At 36.5% G+C, this 20311-nt stretch overlaps 1 protein-coding gene across 16 annotated transcripts in view; it reads right to left on the reverse strand.

Annotated features, from left to right (window-relative positions):
* Nucleotides 1–1010: 1010 nt before the first annotated feature.
* LOC101126317 (disintegrin and metalloproteinase domain-containing protein 32) overlaps nt 1011–20311 on the reverse strand; it is a 179630-nt gene continuing 160329 nt past the window's right edge. For 6 of the 16 annotated variants that reach the window (XM_063709327.1, XM_063709331.1, XM_063709328.1 and 3 more), the window contains 6 exons: nt 17094–17132; nt 13660–13698; nt 12147–12185; nt 6825–6863; nt 4386–4424; nt 1011–3241 (listed from right to left, as the gene is read on the reverse strand). In XM_063709327.1, coding sequence (XP_063565397.1) covers nt 2982–3241; nt 4386–4424; nt 6825–6863; nt 12147–12185; nt 13660–13698; nt 17094–17132 — 455 coding nt within the window. In that variant the 3' untranslated portion in view covers nt 1011–2981. Of the gene's footprint in view, nt 3242–4385; nt 4425–6824; nt 6864–7568; nt 7643–12146; nt 12186–13659; nt 13699–17093; nt 17133–20311 lie in introns of those variants that run through there. The other 10 variants (XM_055348957.2, XM_055348955.2, XM_031014142.3 and 7 more) reach the window with 7 other exon arrangements.

A 20311-nucleotide genomic window follows, 5' to 3' on the forward strand; every position in this document is an offset into this window, starting at 1 on the left:
TTCTCCAATTAAAGACACAGAATGGCTGAATAGATTAAAAAAGAAGATGCAAATATATGCTGCCTACAACAGACTCACTTCACTGATAAGGACACAAACAACTGAAAGTGAAGGGATGGAGAAAGATATTCCACACAAATGGAAACCAAAAGAGAGAAGGGGTAGCTATACTTAGATAAAATAGAACTCGAATTTAAAACCATAAAAAAGGACACACAGAAGGTCATTACATAATAAAGGGGTCAATTCAGCATGAGGATATACAATCACAAATATATAAGCACATAAAATTGGAGCACCAAAATATATAAAGCAAATATTAATTAATTTAAGGGGAGAAATTGACTGCAATACATTAATAGTAAAGGATTTTGAAATCCTACTTATGTCAAAGGACAGATCATCCAAACAGAAAGTCAACAAAGAAACACTGAATTTAAACTGTAACTCTACCCCAACAGACCAGCTCTGGACCTAACACACATTTACAAAACATTCCCTCCAATAGCTGCAGAATACACATTCTTATCACCACATAAAACATTCTCCAGGTTAGATAATATATTAGGCCACAAAACAAGTCTTAACAAATTTACAACTGAAATCATGTCAAGTAATGTTTTCTGACCATGATGGTGTAAAACTAGGAAAGTTTACAAATATACGCAAATTAATCAAAATGCTCCTGAACAACCAATGAGTCAATGAAGAAGAGACACCTGCACTCCTATGTTTATTGAAACACTATTCAAGATAGCCAAGATATAGAGTAAACCTAAGTGTTTATCAATGGATGGAAGGATAGAGAAAATGTCATATATATACAAAATGGAATACTATTCAGCCATAAAAAAGAAATCTGTCATTTATGGCAAAACACAGAAACCTGGAAACCCATGGATGTGGAACCCGTAGATATGGAGGACCAATTGCATTTCCAAACAGCTAGATGAGAGTATTTTGGATGTTCTCACTGCAAAGAAATGATAAATGTATGAGGAGATAAATATGCTAAATACACTCATTTTATTTTTTATGAAATGTCCATATGTATTGAAACATCACACTTATGCCATAAATATGTACAATTATTATGTGTCAATTAAAAACAAAAATAAACAGATATGAATGCTTTTAAGCACTCCAATTTAAAAACATTGTCAGGCTGGATTTTTTAAAAAATACAAGAACCAACTGCATACTCTGTACATCAGATACACCTTAAATATAAGAAAATATGCAATGGAAGTAAAAGAATGAAAAAGATACCCCGTGCAAAGACTAACTTTAAAAAGCTGCCAATAAAAAAAAAGCTGCACGGCAATACTACTATCACAAAATCAGAATTCAAAATTAAGAGTATTACTAGAGACAACAACGAGAATTGCATAATGATAAACAGCCAATTCATTAGGAAAACATAATAGTCCTAAAGATGCATGCACTAAAATGTAACTCCAAAATACATGAAATACAATTAACGTGTGTAAAACAAGTTACATAACAACAATAATAAAAAACAATAGTTGGCACTTTCAACACATCTCTCTCAAGAATTGATAGAACAAGAGGAAAAAACAAGATTTCAAGAACACTGTCAACAAATGACTTAATTAACATTTATATACTCAGCAACTGCAAAATACACATGTACTTATTTAGTACACACAGAACATGCAACAAAATATATCATAGGCTAAACCAACTCAAGAAAATAATTTTAAAAAATTGAGATTAAATATATTCTCTGGTCACCATTGAGAAAACAATAAAGAAAAGGTGAGCTAAAAAAAATACCAATGTTTGGATTTAAACAGGCTTCTACATAACCTATAACTCAAAAAAGAAATCGAAATAAAAATTTGAAAATATTTTGACCTGAACTATAATGAGGACACAACATAAAATATGTGGAATGGAGCTAAAAATGTACATAGGACAAACTTATACCTTTAAATGCATTAGAAAAGAAGATTTAAAATCATTGATCTAAACTTTCACCTGAAGAAGGTAGAAGAAAAGCAAATTAATAAAATCTGTAATCAATGAAGTAGAAAACAGAGATGTAATAGAGAAAAATAACAAAGTCAAGAGCGGTTCTGGAGAGATTCTTAAATTAATTAACTAGATAAACTCTTCACAAGACTGATGAGAGGAAAAAAAAACCTTACTATTACAAGGAATGAAAGAGGGGACATAACTATAGATCCTATAGACATAAAAAAGAATATTATGAACAACATTAGGCCACAAGTCTAATCATTAAATAAAATGGATAAACTTTTTTTAAAAATACAGTGCCTGAAAAAACCTATCACAAGAATAAATGGAAAATTTGAATAGTTCTCTATTTAATAAATTGAATCTGTAATTTAAAATCATCCCCCCGCCCAAAAAAAAAAAAAAAACTCCAGTCCCAGAGAACTTCACTGGTGAATTTTGACAAACATTTAACTGAAAATCTAAACAAGTTTTTCAGATTATTTCAGAAAATGGAAAATGAGAGAACCTTTCTCTAATTCATTTTATCAAGCCTCATACCAAACTCTAATAAGGGTTTAATATTTGCCTTTAAGACCCATGCCTAAGGGTCCTTCAGAAGCTGCCTCTCTGTCTTCTGGGCTTGACCCTGTGGGTCACTTGGCCAAGGGACAAGAGAAAGGTGGGGGGTAGAAGGAAAGGCCTGGATGGGAAGTTACAACCCCTGAAACAAACTGTCCTCCCTCAGAAACCCAGGCTGGGGTCATGGGGAGTATAAGGAGGGCAAATATCTGGATATATTGGACCTCTGTGCAGCCAGCCAAATCCCATGAGAAGGGCCAGAAGGAGGAACACAGTACACTGCCCAGATCCTGTCATGGGTAAGATTGAGTAGGTGATGTATCTGGGGCCCCAGGCAGTACACCAGAGGGGGTGGCATGGGGCAGGGGACACAGGGGCAGGAGTCATGGAAGAGCTGTAGAGAAGACAATGAGAAGAGCTCATGCGGAGTCAGATGGGAATGGGGACAGCTGAGATGAGTTTGGAAGATTGTTTTCAATTAAGGGCCCTGCAGCTGCAAAACTGCAGTCCCCGGGGGTAAAGGAAAGAGAAGAAAAAAAATGAACACGCTGGCATGCAAATTGATCCACACTCAATTTATTGTTTCTTTCAGCTGTGACCACGGAAGGAAAGACAGAATTTTCATTTCTTAGCGAGACTCTCGATGTTATCCGTTGCCTTCTGAGGGAATCACTAGTTACTGTGGAAGAGAACAAAAAAACACGTGCTCAAAGTACTGACAGCAAACTCCCTCCCACTGTACAAGCAGCTGGGGTATTGCCAAGTGGAAAATTCATGTGGCACGAAAAAAAGAATTATTGAAAGGATGTTTACAATTTTGCCTGTGAAATTATTTGACCATGAGCCACTTATTTACTTTATGCTTTTCTTTGATTTCTGAGGAACCATCATATTTAATCAGAAGTACTTGCAAATGAAAAAATTAAAATTTTTTCATATAAAATGAAATGTTTATGAATTTAACAATTAAGTTAATGTCTTTACATTTTTTAGAAATTTAAGTTCACATTAATTTTCCTTTTTTCATACCTTGCAGCCAATTATTCTGTGTGTGTGTGTGTGTGTGTGTGTTTACGTGTGTGTGTGTGTGTCTGTGTTTAACAGTATTTTGGCCTTTTGGTCTTTGAAAATTCATAGACCTGAAGCATTATAGCCTATGCTGCCTAATGAATAAAATGGTCCTGATTACAGATTTGTTTTATAAACAAATTTACAGATCTTACATCTTGTAGGTACAACTCTTTAATTCTATTCTATCAACAAGAGCAAGTTCTCAATAAACTTAAGAGAACTTTACTAAACTGAAAAAAAAACAGACTAAGTTATTTAAATACTCATTAGTAACAAGATTAATAAAGATTGGTCATTTGAAGCTAGGTCATTTAGGCTGGACATGATGGCTCACGCCTGTAATCCCAGCACTTTGGAAGGGTGAGGGGGGCAGATCACCTGAGGTTAGGAGTTCAAGACCAGCCTGGCCAACATGGAAAAATCCTTTCTGTACTAAAAATACAAAAATTAGGCGGGCATGGCAGCACACGCCTGTAATCCCAGCTACTCAGGAGGCTGAGGCAGGAGAATCGCTTGAACGCGGGAGGCTGAGGTTGCAGTGAGCTGAGATCGCACCATTGCACTCCAGCCTGATCGACAGAGCAAGACTCTGTCTTAAAAAAAAAGAATAAAAGAAAGATAGGTTATTTATTGGTGCAGTACTTTACCAATTCATCTACCCAATCCATACTTAGGAATTAAGAGTGGATTATGAGTTTTATTTTAATTTCATACATGTATTCATTTTAAGAAACACCTTCTAATATACTTACCTACTGCTTTGTGTTTGGGTACTTTCCTGTGATTTGGATCTAAGGAAATAAGGAAATAACATTTTTAGGCTGATATAATACAACCTGTCAAAGTTATGTTGTATTTATTTGTTATGGCAATTTCTTCCTCTTTCCATTCAAAGTTGTACTAAAAAAGAAATATTTGCCAAATTTCTACCTCTTTTCCATTTTTTTTTTTTTTAGAGATGGAGTTTCACTTTGCCACTCAGGTTAGAGGGCAGTAATATGACTGTGGCCCACGACAGCCTCAACCTCCTGGGGGCTCAAATGTCCTCCTGCCTCAGCCTCCCAAATATCTAAGGCTACAAGCATACATCAACATGCCCAGCCAAATTTTTATATTTCTTTGTAGAAATGGGATTTCACTTTGCTGCCCAGGCTGGTCTTGAACTCCTGACCTCAAGCAATCCTCCCACCTTGGCTTCCCAAAATGCTGGGATTACAGCATTTTGTAATGTGAGCCACCACACCCAGTCTTTTCCATTTTTATATACGCAGATTCCTTATTTCTAATCCCCTAACTAAAAGAATGGGAGAGAAAAAGAATGAACTGAAGACAAATTAATCAAGATTAATTCACAGAGAAGATAATACAATATAAGTGAGAATATTCAGTGATAATGTATAATTTTACTTCTCTCGTCCTTTCCCTACCTTTGCTATTTTATATCTTCAAAACTTACTGTTGATTTTTCCTACTACTCTGACCATGAAACATTCTTATTTAATATAATTAGTTATCTCCCAAACCAATAAAAAGATCTGTATTTATAGACGTATGAGTCTACTGACATGTACACCCATTAGATTTCTGGCTTAAAAAAATATATTGTTTCATTATGTTTACCCAAGGAATTGGCTCTACCAACATCTCCCACTGGCTTCCCAACGGCAACAAAAATACTAAAAATATAAATGTAAAAGGAACAGAAATACAAGAAAATACAGTAAATGCTATAACAGTAAAGGACAGCAACTATGTCTGCTTAGCTTACTAAGTTTAAGTGAAAGAATAATCACCAAATACCTTTCTGGGTATGCTAAACACAAAGTTAGAATAATGGGTTAACATTCCAAATTATACTCCCCAAATCCAGTGTATATTACCCTATAGATGATGCCCTTGTCTATCCCTCAATCTAGTTGAATTTATTACTTTTAAAAAGGATGATTATGATATGACTATGGCATATTTTATGAGGAGAGATAATGTAAGGGGACAATTAGAGTAGTTACACCACTAAGAATTATATGTGCATTTGTGAACTTCAAGAGTAACCACTCATTCGTTAAGCAAGTATTTATTGAGCATTAACCCTGCAAGATGCTACCTATAAATAGGTAAGAAAAATAAACATGGACTTGACCCTCAAGTGATTTCAGAGCCTAAAAGGAGAGTAATGCTTCTAGGTGAGCAGAAGATTGGGAGAATTGCAGTGTTTGAGCACTCTATCACAACTCCCTTGGTGACAGTGACGGAGAGTGGAGGCAACAAAGAAAATCAGCTTTTTTCTCAAACATAGCTTTGAGAAAGTAACTGATGACTGTAAACGGGTGCTTATGTTAGGAGACATCCAAGAACAACAGAAAGGATAAAGGAGACAGAAATACTGTAGCTTTCCTAATGGATGGGGTGCCTTCTTTGGGGAAAATACAAACCATATAATGTTGTGGTGTAGCCTAGAAAATTTAATCTGTGTGTATAAAGGATATTTTGGAATAGCAGTGGGTTGAATGTAACTCAAAGAGGTCACTTTAAGGAAAAATACTAGGCAATACAAGAAAATGAAAACTCTACAATGGAGAAACCATGATGAACATAGCAGTAAATATTTGATAACTTCAGAAGGATCACAAAGCCACAACTGTGGGGTGTAGGAAACCAAAAGCTTCTCTAAACGAGTTCAGAGAACCCTTGTTAACATAGGTGTGGGACATTGAGGATCTGTGGGAAATGTAGAATTTTAGTGGGTTTATAATACTGTCTCCTAAACTCTTCCTAAGTGGAAATAATCATTCGCTCAGTTGTTCGCATTGAGTTTTTGTGGGTGTAAATGCAACCTGAAAAAGTACTATTTCCCCTTTGTGTATCCCAGAATAAAGGATGCAAAATGTTCAGCTTATGATTTAGTTTCACAAAGTAATCATAAATATTTGTCTCTTATTAAATTTCACTAGCTTATTTCTTATGTACCACAAGAGTAGGCAATCAACAAAAATTTAGTCAACTGAAGAAAAAAGATTAATGGAATTAATTAATACTTGTAGAATGGGAAATATTAATAAGTTGGGTTTGGTGTAGACTTTATTGATTGTGGCTGCTCAAAAAATGTTGAGCAATTATTTGTGAATTATCAACTTTTTCATTCTGAATTTTCAACATACTTATTTATAAGTAACACTTTCTATCCTGCTTACCTGCTAGTATATGCTTCAGCACTATCTTCTGATTTGGACCTAAAAATAAATTAAAAACAATATATATTAAATATCTATTATTAAAAATAAATTGGCCAGGTGCAGTGGCTCATGCCTGTAATCCCAGCACTTTGGGAGGCCGAGGCGAGTGGATCACAAGGTCAGGAGATCGAGACCATCCTGGCTAATATGATGAAACCCCGTCTCTACTAAAAATACAAAAAATTAGCCAGGCATGGTGGCGGGCGCCTGTAGTCCCAGCTACTCGGGAGACTGAGGCAGGAGAATGGAGTGAACCCAGGAGGCAGAGCTTGCAGTGAGCCAAGATCACGCCACTGCACTCCAGCCTGGGAGACAGAGCAAGACTCCGTCTCAAAAAAATAAAAATAAACATAAATAAAAATAAAAATAAATTAAAAACAATATCTGAAAGTTAATGCTAAGAGCTTGCCTACTTTGAGAATGAAAAACAGGCCATTTTATAGCACCAAAACTAATTATTTAAATATTTGGGGCATGCAAATAAATAGCATTCTTTTTTACTCAAACACCAAATGCAACATATAGTACAAAATGTAAATTCTCTAGTAGAGAATCAAGAGTATCAAGATAGCAGAGGTTTTTCAAATTACTTCGAAGTTAATGTAAATTTAACTGTAAATGTCTAAACCTGTTCTTCAGCCTCCAAGTTAATTTTGTATTTGTTAATATATAAATTGCAGCAGTTTGTAAATTAAAACTTACATTTACTTCTGACCAGTTTGGCAGACTGGACAAATAGGAAACCTTATCCTTTCTATTAGATACATAGAGAAAAGCTGAAGAAAACAAAAAACATATGCATAACTAAGATTGACAGTCACAAAGTGTTTTCCTTCTACCATTTAAAAAAAAATAAAGAAATTAGAAACTCAGAGGGAAAACAAGAGCTAAAGCTGAATTACTTATACCCTAAAAGATGTGGTTTTCATAACCCTAGCTTGGAAGGAGTTGAGGGCATGGATCTCTACGTGTTAGAAAGCTGCAGTGGAGCGGTTTCCCAAGCCTGGTAGTCTTTAATGGAAATATTAAAAGCTATGACCACTGCACTTCAGAACACAACTAGCAAATTTTCTCAGGCAAGTGAAAAGAAAAGGATCATCTAGAGATGCAGAAATCACAGGCCTGCACCACGCAGTGCAGACCTCAGCTGCTCAGTTCCACTACTCACAAATCTGAAAGAGCAAGCATGGAAAACATTACAACATTCATGCCCCAGGAGAGGCAAACCTGAAATACTCTCATCCTCCCAATGCATGCCTCTACAACTCAGGGCATGCAGAATTCCCATGAGAACAATCACTGCCCTTGAGGGTGGGCTTATCAACCTAAATTGCAAAACAAAAATTCACACATCAAGATCAACAGATAATATAAAAATCTTCAAAATTGAAATATTTAGGATCTCCACACAAATCAAGGCAGGACTGAGGCAAAAAAAAATAGCTATTAAGAAAACAGAGGATTTGGAAACTGATATAAGGACGTGAAACAATGTCAGATAGAGAGGTAGAAAGACGTAATACATGAAGAACCCAGTTAAGAAACATGGATGCTAGGCCGGGCATGGTGGCTCACGCCTGCAATCACAGTACTTTGGGAGGCCGAGGTGAGTGGATCACAAGGTCAGGAGTTCAAGAAAAGCCTGGCCAAGATGGTGAAACCCCGTCTCTACTAAAACTACAAAAATTAGCCAGGCTTGGTGGCAGGTGCCTGTAAGCCCAGCTACTTGGTAGGCTGAGGCAGAGAATTGCTTGAACCCAGGAGATGGAAGTTGCAGTGAGCTGAGCTCGCGCCACTGCATTCCAGCCGGGCAACAGAGACTCCGCTTAAAAAAAATAAATAAAAGACGAAAGAAACATGAAGGCTAAAATGAGAAGACCCTCCTAAATATAATCATTTCCAATGGAAAAAAGAGAAAGAATGAGAAAGAGTCAATAATTGAAGACATAATGACTGAATTAATTTTTTAGATTTAATGACCTGAGTCCTGATATCTAAAGACTATATTGAATCTAGAGCTGGATAAATAAAAACAAATTCTATCAGAACATATAATCATAAAATAACAAAACATTTGAGACAAAAAGGAAATCTTAGAAGCCACCTAGAAAAAGCACATTAATTGAGGGGGGAATAAATAATGATACTGACAACTAAGGTCTCATCAATGACAGTATATGGCACATTACAACAACAGAATATTACAAAACGCTTTCAGAAAAGTCCTTCTCAGCTAGGAGTAACCATTTAAGCTATCATTCAAAATTCAGTGTGGATAAAAAAAGCATGTTCAGGCATTTAACACAAATGTTGATAATACAGAATCACTAAACTGAAACTAAAAGGGTTGTACTTGAGAAAAAAGGAAACTAAACCCATAATGAAAAATCAATGGATTCAACAATAAATAGTGAGAGCAAAGCAATTGATAAATACGTTTTAAGCTCTTAGCAGGTATTAATTTAATATAAAAATGATTATAATAATAGTAGTAATAATAATGGAGGGTAGGGTTCTGTAGGTAAAAACCTGGAAGAAGCTAAAAGCCAAATGACAATAATATGGGAGAGTAATGTTAAGAGTTTGCTGATAAATTGCCAAAGATTCTTCTGTTGCTTAGGAAAAGACTGGAAATACTGAAAGAATTTAGACATTTAAAATAATTACACTAAAGTAGTACTAATGTGACCCATACTGGTGATGGGAACAGGTGGCAGAGAAATTCTAGGCAGAAAAGGGTGGGTCTCTGGCAAAAGCGCCACCCTAAAGCCGAAAAGCCTGAAACCACCATCCAAAGAGAGAATTTCTATCACTGTTTTCCTGCTCAAATGTTGCCTTTTCCTAAACCACCAATGGCCCTGCCCCTCCCCATTCTGTGCCTATAAAGACCCCAGACTCAGTTGGCAGAGACGAGAGGCAGCTGGACGTCAGGGACTATGGCTGGATGTCAGAGAGAAGCGGCTAGACTTCAGAGGGACAGCTTGATGGCATAACTTCAGAGAAGAGTCCAGCCCGAGGTGGCTGGACTTGAGGGAAAGATTTCCTGCCCATCCCCTTTTCAGCTCCCCTTCCCGCTGAAAGCCACTTTCATTATTCAATAAAATTCCTCACATTTATCATCTTTCAATTCATTCATGCAACCTCATTTTTCCTGGATGCCAGACAAGAGTTTGGGAGCCACAAGTGTGGATTCAAAAGGCTGTCACACTGTCCCTTCGCCCTCACTGGTGGAGATCAGCTGCCTCACTTGAAAAGGCAGAGGGCCTACTGAGCTGTTAATACTTAAGCTGTCCAAGCTAAAAGAGCACTGTAACACGCCCTCTGGGGTTTTCGGAGTCACAGGCACCCTGCCTGGATACCGCTGCAGGGCCTGCACAGAGTTCGCCCCTGCCGGCGCCCAAAAGTGCTAGCTGTGGCTCCTGCACCTGCTCACCTGCATGCTCCATCCCGAGTGGTGGAACGCAGTGGGTCCCAGTGAGTGGAGTTTGATCCCGCCCAGCCAGGGCTGAAATGGCCGGCTGGTTCCAGCGCTCCTGCACTCCAGCAGTTCCCACCTCGTTCACCCACGCGCTCCCTCCGATAAGGAGTCAGGGGGCTGAGTAAACGAGGCACCCCTGTCATGAGTCCCCCTGAAGGGGTCAGGGAAATATCCTGCTTCACTGGAATTCATTCCATCTCTCTGCTTTCTTTGGCTTCAACTTCCCACCAGTTAAAGATTACTCCAAAGATAAATGACATGAAAACTATGGTGGATGTTATATCACTAAAGCACAGCCACCATGTCAAATGATGTTACTAAAATTCAAATGAATAGTTATTCTAAAATGATTCCCTGGTGCACGCTAAGCCAGAAGGCTAGACCAGTGGTTTAACATTGCAAATTAAACGATGTCTATTGAAATGTACATTTTCCTATGGGTGATGCTATCACCCCTCACTGAATGGAGGTAAATAACCCTGGGAGAGATGAATTATGTTAACAGGGTTTCAGGGTGAGAGATGATATATTGAGCGAAGAAGAAATGGAGGAAGCGACAACATCATCATGGATATATGAATGTGTGTGCATGCATGCATGTGAACACATGTATATAGATTTGTCTATGTACCTTTGTGTTTTTGTTTTTGTTGGTTTGGTTGCCTCTGTGTGAAGATCAAAGGTAGTCATTCATTCATTCCTTCAACAAATATTTATTGATCACTTATAATACGAGCCGAGCACTCTGCTACATGCTAGCTATACAATGCTGAGCAAGATAGATATAGCCTTTATTATCTGAGATGACAGAATATAATAAGAGAAAAAGGTCACTGAGGCTCGCTGGGCCTGATCCCTATATGGTAACTCCCTTGGTCACAATAATAAGAACAGGCATGATAATAAAAATCAAAATTTTAAAGATAAACTCATGACTCCAACGTGCCACTGTAAGGAAGAAAAATAATGAGGCAGATTAAAAATGAGCAAGGCAGGCATTCTTATTGAAGAGGTAAATTTCTTCTGGAACAAAAGAAATCATAGAACCTTGTTGTGCAGCTTAGAGAGTTTGTCCTGTGGATTTGGATGTGTTTGGGAACAGCAGTGGGCTTGGAGCAACCTAGAAAGAATAACACTAGCCCCCTATAAATGTATATAAAAACTGTAACTCAGAGAGGGAGCAGTAAAAACTTCAAAGCATTTTATATCTGCAGAAGGACCTAAAACCCACAATTGCTGAGTGTGAGGAACTAGATACTTACTGAATTATTATAAAAAGACATCCACCTTTCAGGAAATGGACAGGGACCTAGTAATACTGAGAACAATGAAAGATGTGGAATTTTTGTTCCTTTGTGATGCTTTTTTTTTTCAACAAATTCTTCCCAGGTGATCTATGCGAGCATTCACTCAGTTTTTCATCAGCATACATATTAGTTTCTAGTTGTGCCATCTCCAAATAAAAAAGTAAACTTCCCCTTGGTGTACTCCAAGAAAAAGAATACAAAAAGATCCTTTTTATGAATTAGCTCCTTAAACATTTCACCAAAAATGTTTTCCTTTGTTTCCCAAAAATAAACTCCCAACACATATTAACTAAACTGCAGGAAAGAAGATATTGTCTTATTTAGACAAATACTCGCAAGTTACTAGATCAGCAAATAGGTTGTTTTAAGGTACAGTACTTTACTAATTGTGGCTACTCAGTTAATAGTTAGCAAGTAATTGTTAATTATCAATTTGTTCATCTCAATTTTTAACATATACTTATTATATAAAAAAATGCCTCCTAATTCACTTACTTGCTAGTATCAGCTTGACTGCTGCTTTCTGATCTGGTTCTAAAAGAAAGCAAAAAAGTAATGCTTCCACGTTAATACTAAACACAAATGTGCCTCCATAATGAATGAATGTCGGATCATTTTACAACCTGTGTTAATTCTTCTCTACCAAGAATCACCACTGAAGAATAATTTCAAAAGACTACTAAATTAGCATATGCAAACAAGTTTTTATTTATTCATATACAATGTCCACAAAAAGTTTAAATTTCAAATCTTCAACTAAGCAGAGGAACAAGAAAACTGATTTGTTTTTCTCATTTCACTTTCTAGCACAGAATACATGCTTTATTTTAAATGCCTGATTCTGGCCTTCAGAGTCTATCCGTTGATAAATACATTGCTGTAGGCTGTGATTCAAAATCCACACTAATGTCAAGAAGACTGAACTGATGGGGAGGTGTGGTAATTTCCCCTCCTATACCACACACAGAGAAATAGTGCAAAACAACACATACTATTTACTAAAACTTTATGAAAGAAAAGGCCATTTCTAGTGATAGTAACAGAGAGAGAGAGAATTGAAAATGCGAAAGGTAAATACAAACTAAATCTGAATGACTTTGAGGGTACATAAGTCAGTTTCATAAGCCACATCAGCTTATCAAGAGTTGAGACTTCCTAGAAAGATGAAGCTGACCTCCTTCTCTAAACCTGGAAGCCCTGAAAGGCTGTACCACCCATGAAATGGGGATAGTAAAAGCTGTGGCCACTAGACACAGAGATGCATCAGGGAAATTGCTTCAGAAGTAGAGATGAAAAATGAACACCAGGAGGCACGGGAACCCTGAGCACTTAAATTGGCTTAGGAATGTGGATGGAAAAATCATCACACAGAGAAACAGGAGCCTTAATTCTTTACACATATAGGATAAGGACACCACTCCATGCTTCCCATGAATTCCAGTGTAACAGTTAATGTAAAAATTTATCACACAGGAGGGTAAAACATGACCTCCACAAGGAGTCTTCTGCAGAGCACAGTAGGTTTGTTTACACCAGCATCACCACAAACAAGTGAGTAATGCATTGCTCTCTGATGTGATGGCTACAACATCACTAGGCTGTAGGAATTTTCACCTTCATTATAATGTTATGGAACCACCATCATACATGTGGTTTCTCATTTACCAAAACATTGTTATGAAGCACATGGCTCTCTCTGTAACACCAGCTGGGTAACTTCTAGGCCCTATACATTCTTTTTCTTTACTAATTATACATGTCCTATCTCATTTTAGAATCAGCTATTTTATTCCTTGTTTCCTCAAAAGAGACCTCCAGTAAACATTTATTAAATAAAGAAATGACTAATTTATTAGAAACTAAATTCGACTGTATATTAGCAGTCTGGATTTTAGTGCATTGCTTTACCAATTGACATTGTTCAAAAATATTTAGAAATAAATTGTGAATTATCAATAAATTCTTAATTTTCAACATGTATCTTAAAAACATCTTCTAACCTACTTACTGGCTGGCATATGTCTGAGTGCTGCCTTCTGAGGTGGATCTAAAAAAAAATTGAAAGCAATGTCTCAAGTTAGTACTAAGAAAACTTGCCAATTTCATGAATGAAAATCAGGCCATTTTATAATTAGTATTATCTCTTTAAAAGACTAATTACTAATAAATAAAATGATGTCCAAAGGTCACTGAACATAGATGCAAATAAATAACATTTTCATCTACCCATATACCTCATCCACAAGAAGGGCACATTTCAAATCCTGCAATGAGGAGAGTATCCAAAAAACACAGATTTGCTTTTTCTGAACATAGAATATAGATCCGTTCAGAAAAAACACAGATTAGCTATTTCTAAACATAGAACATAGGTTTGACTTTGAATGATTCTCACCTTCATACCCCAACTTTTGGCTTTTTATTCATTGTTTAAAAAAAGACAGTATTTTGTAAATTAAAACCTATACTGCCTCCTAGGCAATCTAGCAGAGTGAGCTGGCAAAACAATTTTCCCTTTCCATTCCTCGCATAGAGGAGTGCTGAAAAAAAAAATCACACACACAAACATTTGATACACAACTGAAGCTCACAGCAAGGAAAGACTTCTCCTGTTGCCAATAAAAACGATAAAACTGAGAGCTCACAGGTTAAACAGGAGCTGAGGCTGAATAACTTCAGAAGCATCTAAACCTACAGTGCTGCCAGTCATATGAAAGTACATCACATACAATTATGTACAGTACAAAATACATGATAATGATAATAATAACTGGTTTTGGTTTATGTGTTTACTATCCTATCCCTTTGTTTGTCTGTTTGTTTGTTTGTTTTTTGAGGTGGAGTCTTGCTCTGTCTCCCAGGCTGGAGTGCAATGTCGAGATCTTGTCTCACTGCAACCTCTGCATCCTGGGCTCAAGTGATTCTCCTGCCTCACCCTCCTGAGTAGCTGGGATTACAGGCACGTGCCACCATGCCTGGCTAATTTTATTTATTTATTTATTTATTTATTTTTGTATTTTTAGTAGAGACGGGGTTTCACCATGTTGGCTAGGCTAGTTTCGAACTCCTGACCTCAGGTGATCCGCCCGCCTCAGCCTCCCAAAGTGCTGGGATTACAGGAGTGAGCCACCGCGCCAGGCCTATACTGTCCTTTTTATCATTATTTTAGAGCGTACTCCTTTTGCTTATTTAAAAAAAAAAAAGTTAACTGTAAAACAACCTCAGGCAGGTCCTTCAAGACGAATCCAGAAGGTGGCATTGTTATCCTGGCCAATGACAGCTCCAGGTATGTCATTGATTCTGAAGACCTCCCAGCAGGACAAGATGTGGAGATGAAGACAGTGATATTGGCTGTCTTGACCCTGCATAGGCCAAGGCTAATGTGTTTGTGTCTTAGTTTTTACCAAAAATTTTAAAAAGAAAAAAATTAAGACAAAAAAGCCGATAAAGATATAAAGAATTTGTACAATGTGTTTGTTTTTGAGCCAAGTGTTATTACAAGAGTCAAAAAGTTTTATAAAATTAAAAAGTGTATCAATTTTAAAAGTTATAGTAAAATGTAAGGTTAATTTATTATTGAAGAAATAAATTTTTAAGTAAATTTAGTGTAGCCTAAGTGCACAGTGTTTATACAGTTTATAGTAGGACTCAGTAATGCCCTAGGCCTGCACATTCACTCACCACTCACTCACTGACTCACCCAGAGCAACTTCCAGTCCTGCAAGTTCCATTCATTGTAAGTGCCCTACACAGACATATCATTTTTTATCTTTTATATTATTTTTACAGTACCTTTTCTATGTTTCAATACATACTTAATCAGTTACAGTTGCTTACAGTATTCCATACCATAAGATGCTGTACAGGCTTATATATATAAGGTTATAGGATATAACCTAGGTATATAATAGGCTATACAATCTAGGTTTTTTTAAGTACACTCTGTGATGTTCGCACAATAACACAATCACCTGACAGTGCATTTCTCAGAACGGATCTTTGTGTTAAGCGACTCATGACTGAATTAGTGTACTGCTTGGGTAAACAAACAAATGGATGGAATTTTATAGATTGTGACAGAAGTCATGAATCTAGATGTATAAATTTCTACAATAATTATGGGTTGGGGAGAGCTAATTACATTGACCTAATTGTTCTGTTCTTTTAATCATCAATAAATTGCATTTTGTCCCTATTCATCCTACTTATGTTTCTTTTATTTCTTTTGCTTTCTTTCTTTTTTTTTTCTTTTTTTCTGGAGCTCACTGGCGATCATGGCTCACTGCAGTCTTGAACTCCTAAGCTAAATGTATCCTCCCACCTCAGCCTCCCAAGTAGCTGGGACCACAGGCTCATGCCACCATGCCTGGCTATTTTTTTAATTTTTAATTTTTCAGGTGCTCCTCACACCTCAGCCTCCTAAAGTGCTGGGATTACAGGCATGACCCAACACACACAGCCCCTATTCATATTTTTTAACCATAACTTCAGTTCTCACTATTTTCTAACAGTCTGTGAAGTGGACTTCATATTCTCTTTCAGTGTCAAGACACTTAACTACCCATCTTCAATTTTGTAAAAGTCCAAGATCTTATTTCTTCAAATATTGACTCTTCCCCACTCTAAATTTTCTGTCTCTGAATTCTTTTGTTTCTTAACTGGTCTTTTATATGTTATTATTCTGTTTATGTTGTATTCTCAGTGATTTCCCTAAACAATTTAAAAATAAGAAAATCTTTTTTCAGCTCCTTTATTTCTTGTTTAATGGATTATATTTGTTTTTTAACCTCTATGCAGATCCTAAGCATTTTTTTTTGAGGTTTTTCAATTACCTGTATTTCTTTAGATTGCTTTGGCTGTTGGCATTACCACCTTTAGTGGCTTTTTTTTTTTTTTGTAAGGTTAAGTAGCATCAATTGTCTCATGAGAATTCTGCATATTTTGCTTTGTGCAGTAGGTTTGCTTACACCAGCATCACCACAAACCAGTGAATAATGCATTGCTCTCTGATGTTGTGATGGCTACAACATCACTAGGCTACAGGAATTTTTCACCTTCATTATAATCTTATGGAACTACCATCATACATGTGGTTTATCATTTACCAAAACATTATTATACAGCACGTGCCTCTATAACACAAGCTGGGTAACTTCTAAGCACTATATATTCTTTTTCTTTACTAATTATACATGTCCTATCTCATTTTAGAATAAGCTGTTTTATTCCTTGTTTCCTCAGAAGAGACTTCCAGTAAACATTTATTAAATGAAGAAAGGACTAATTTATTAGAAACTAAATTAGACTATATATTAGCAGTCTGGATTTCAGTGCATTGCTTTACCAATTGATGTTCAAAAAAAATTTGGAAATAAATTGTGAATTATCAATTTATTCTTAATTTTCAACATGTATCTTAAAAACACCTTCTAAACTACTTACTGGCTGGCATATGTCTGTGTGCTACCTTCCGATTTAGATCTAAAAAAAATTGAAAATGTCTCATGTTAGTACTTAGAAAACTTGCCAACTTCATGAATTAAAATCAGTCCATTTTATAATCAGTATTATCTCCTTATAAGACTAATTATTAAAAAATAAAATATTGTCCAAAGGTCAATGAACACAGATGCAAATAAATAACATTTTTATTTACCCATATACCTCATCCATAAGAAGGGCACATTTCAAATCCTGCAATGAGGAGAGTATCAAAAACACCCAAATTTGCTTTTTCTGATCCCTTCTAAACACAGAATCTAGATTTGACCTTGAATGTCTGATTCTGACCTTCATAATCCAACTTTTGGTTTTTTATTCATTTTTAAAGAAAAGACTAACTCTGAGGCCAGAGATTTAGTAGCACTGCCTTAGAAGGAGCTGAAGACCCAGGGCTTTGGATGCAGAGATGTTATAAGTGAACTCTTTAACTAAACCAGGAGCCAGAAGGAGCCATCTCACCCATGAAACAGGAATAATAAAATTTCTGACCAGTGGCTTTTGGAATGCAAGAGGGAAATATGCATAAATAGAGAGAAAAATGCATCAAGAAGAGAAGTAGGACTCCCAAGCGTCATAAAAGTGCAGTTTCAGGACCCCAGTTCACACTCCCACAAATTCTTGAACACCATGCATGGCAAATTTTTAAAAATATTTTTTCTTTAAGAAAGGAAAAATTAAACAACTGGTATGGTTAGGCTTCATGTCCCCACCCAAATCTCATCTTAAATTGTAATCCCCATAATCCCCATGTGTCAAGAGAAAGACCAGGTGGAAGTAATTGAATCACGGTAGTGGTTTCCCCCATGCCTTTCTCGTGATAGTGAATGAGTTCTCATGAGATCTGACGGTTTTATAAGAGGTTCTTGCCCCTCCGCTCAGCACTTCCCCCTCCTGCTGCCTTGTGAAGAAGGTGCCTTGCTTCCCCTTCGCCTTCTGCCATGATTGCAGGTTTCCTGAGGCCTTCCCAGCCATGCTATACTGTGAGTCAATTAAACCTCTTTCCTTTATAAATTACCCAGTCTTGGGCAGTTCTGTATAGCACTATGAAAACAGACTAATACAACAACTTACATATATGTCTCTATAACACAGCACACACAGAATTCTCATGGGAAACATCAAAGACACTGAAGATAAAAGAGTCTACCATTACAAACCACTAAGAGTTAATGTCAACACTACACTAAAACATGAATTCACGCAGCAAGAGCTACAAATGATTTGCTTTAAAAACACTTTAATCTGAGAATATTTAGACTCCTCATAGAGATCTCTGCAGGAATAGAATCCATAAGTCTAAAACAGGACAGAGAGGAAAGAAAAATTAGAGAAATGAAAGAGTAAACTAAGAAAATTAATCAGAATGTGAGATGCAGAGATTAAAAATATGTGAAATTTGCAAATACTAAAAGCATACTTCTAATTCTGGCCAAGATGGGGTAAGACTAAATTTACCCTCCTGCCAGAATGTGTAAAAATACAGACAAAATGTATAAAACAATTGATTTCACACATTGGCTACTAGACTGTGCAGTAGAGCGAACTTTGAGAGAAGGAAACAAGGTGAGCTCTATGATTGACTCTTCTTACTGCCTAGAGAGAGTTTTCAGGCTGTAATGCAATGAGGGAAACTGAGGCAAATCCCAGTAGTCTCTCTGAGTTGAGGTGATAGAATTGGGGGCCTAGGAAGGGCAAGGCAGCTAGGGTTCACAGGGCAGAACACCACAGAAAAAAAGAAAATGCTTAGAAGGAATCCTGAGATTGGTGGAAGACCCCCTCCCTCGCCCCTTGCATCTTCTGCAGAGTACTGATAAATGCTTGCCAGTGAGGGAACTGCCTGAGCCAGAGTAAAACCATTTATCCAAAATGAACAAAGGGAATAATTTCTTGTGCTCACAGAAGGACAGGAATAGTTTGAGTTCCCACTACCTGAGTTGAATATATGGTAATTCAGAGTAAGATGGATAGAGTTACTCAGAATGGTACTGTCTTTTTATGGGTGACTATTCTGATCCTACTTGACAAAGTTTAAAATCAATGGTGTAAGAATAATTAAAAATTTTTGTACAAAATATACTATTTCCACACTTCTTAACATATATAAAAATTCAAATTAGATATAGATCTAAAGGCAAAACCTAAAACTTTGAAACTTTTAGAAGAAATCATAGGAGAAAATCTGTGAACTTGGGTTAGGCAATTATTTCTTAGCTACAGCACCAAAATTATGATCTATAAAAAAAGAAATTGATACACTGGTTTTATTAAACATTTAAAACATTTGCTCTAAAGATTGCTAAAAGTATTAGAAGACAAGCCTTAGACTGAGATAACATGTTTGCAAATTACATATATAATGATGGACTTATATTCAGAACACTCGAAATACAACAAACCCATTTCAAAAATGATCAAAAGATTTGAAAAATATGATAAAAAGGAAAATAACCCATAATTTGAATAGACATTTCTCCAGAGAAGGTATCAGATGGCAAATAACCATATGAAACAACTGTCAACATGATTAACCATTAGAGAAATTCAAATTATAATGAGATACCACTACACAATATCAGAATTGGTAAAGTTAAAAAAAATGAGACCACATATTGACAAGAATGTGGAGAAACTACAACTCTCATACACCAGTGGCTGGAATACAAGATGACAAAACCACTTTGGAAAACATAGCTCTTTCTTTAGAATTTAAACATACACTTACTTTATTACCCAATTATTCTATTCCTGGGTATTAAGCAAGAGAAGGAAAGCATATATTCACATAGAGACTTGTACCTGAATGTTCACGTTAAATACAGTAAGAAATTCTTCTTCAAAGATTTAGTTTGCTTAAGTTTGCTTGTCCTTTGTACCCTGCTTTCAAGGCCAGACTTCTTTACTCACTGTGTCCGCCTGCCCTGGTAAACAACCTTCCTGCCAGTCTTTATCTATAGAGCCCACATTCCACATCTGCTACCCACTCTGTAAATTACCTTTCCCATTGCAATGGCTACTCCTGCCGAAACTGATCTTCCCACCTTCCCACCAGTGTAACCGCTTTCCTGCACTTTTCAAGTTAGCCAACCGGGTTCAGCTTAGATTGTGCAGTCCAACTCCAGTCAATGGAGGCATGACACAGTAGCAGGGACAAGCTGTGT

The sequence above is a fragment of the Gorilla gorilla genome, chromosome 7 (assembly GCF_029281585.2).
Source record: "Gorilla gorilla gorilla isolate KB3781 chromosome 7, NHGRI_mGorGor1-v2.1_pri, whole genome shotgun sequence".
Lineage (NCBI taxonomy): Eukaryota > Metazoa > Chordata > Mammalia > Primates > Hominidae > Gorilla > Gorilla gorilla.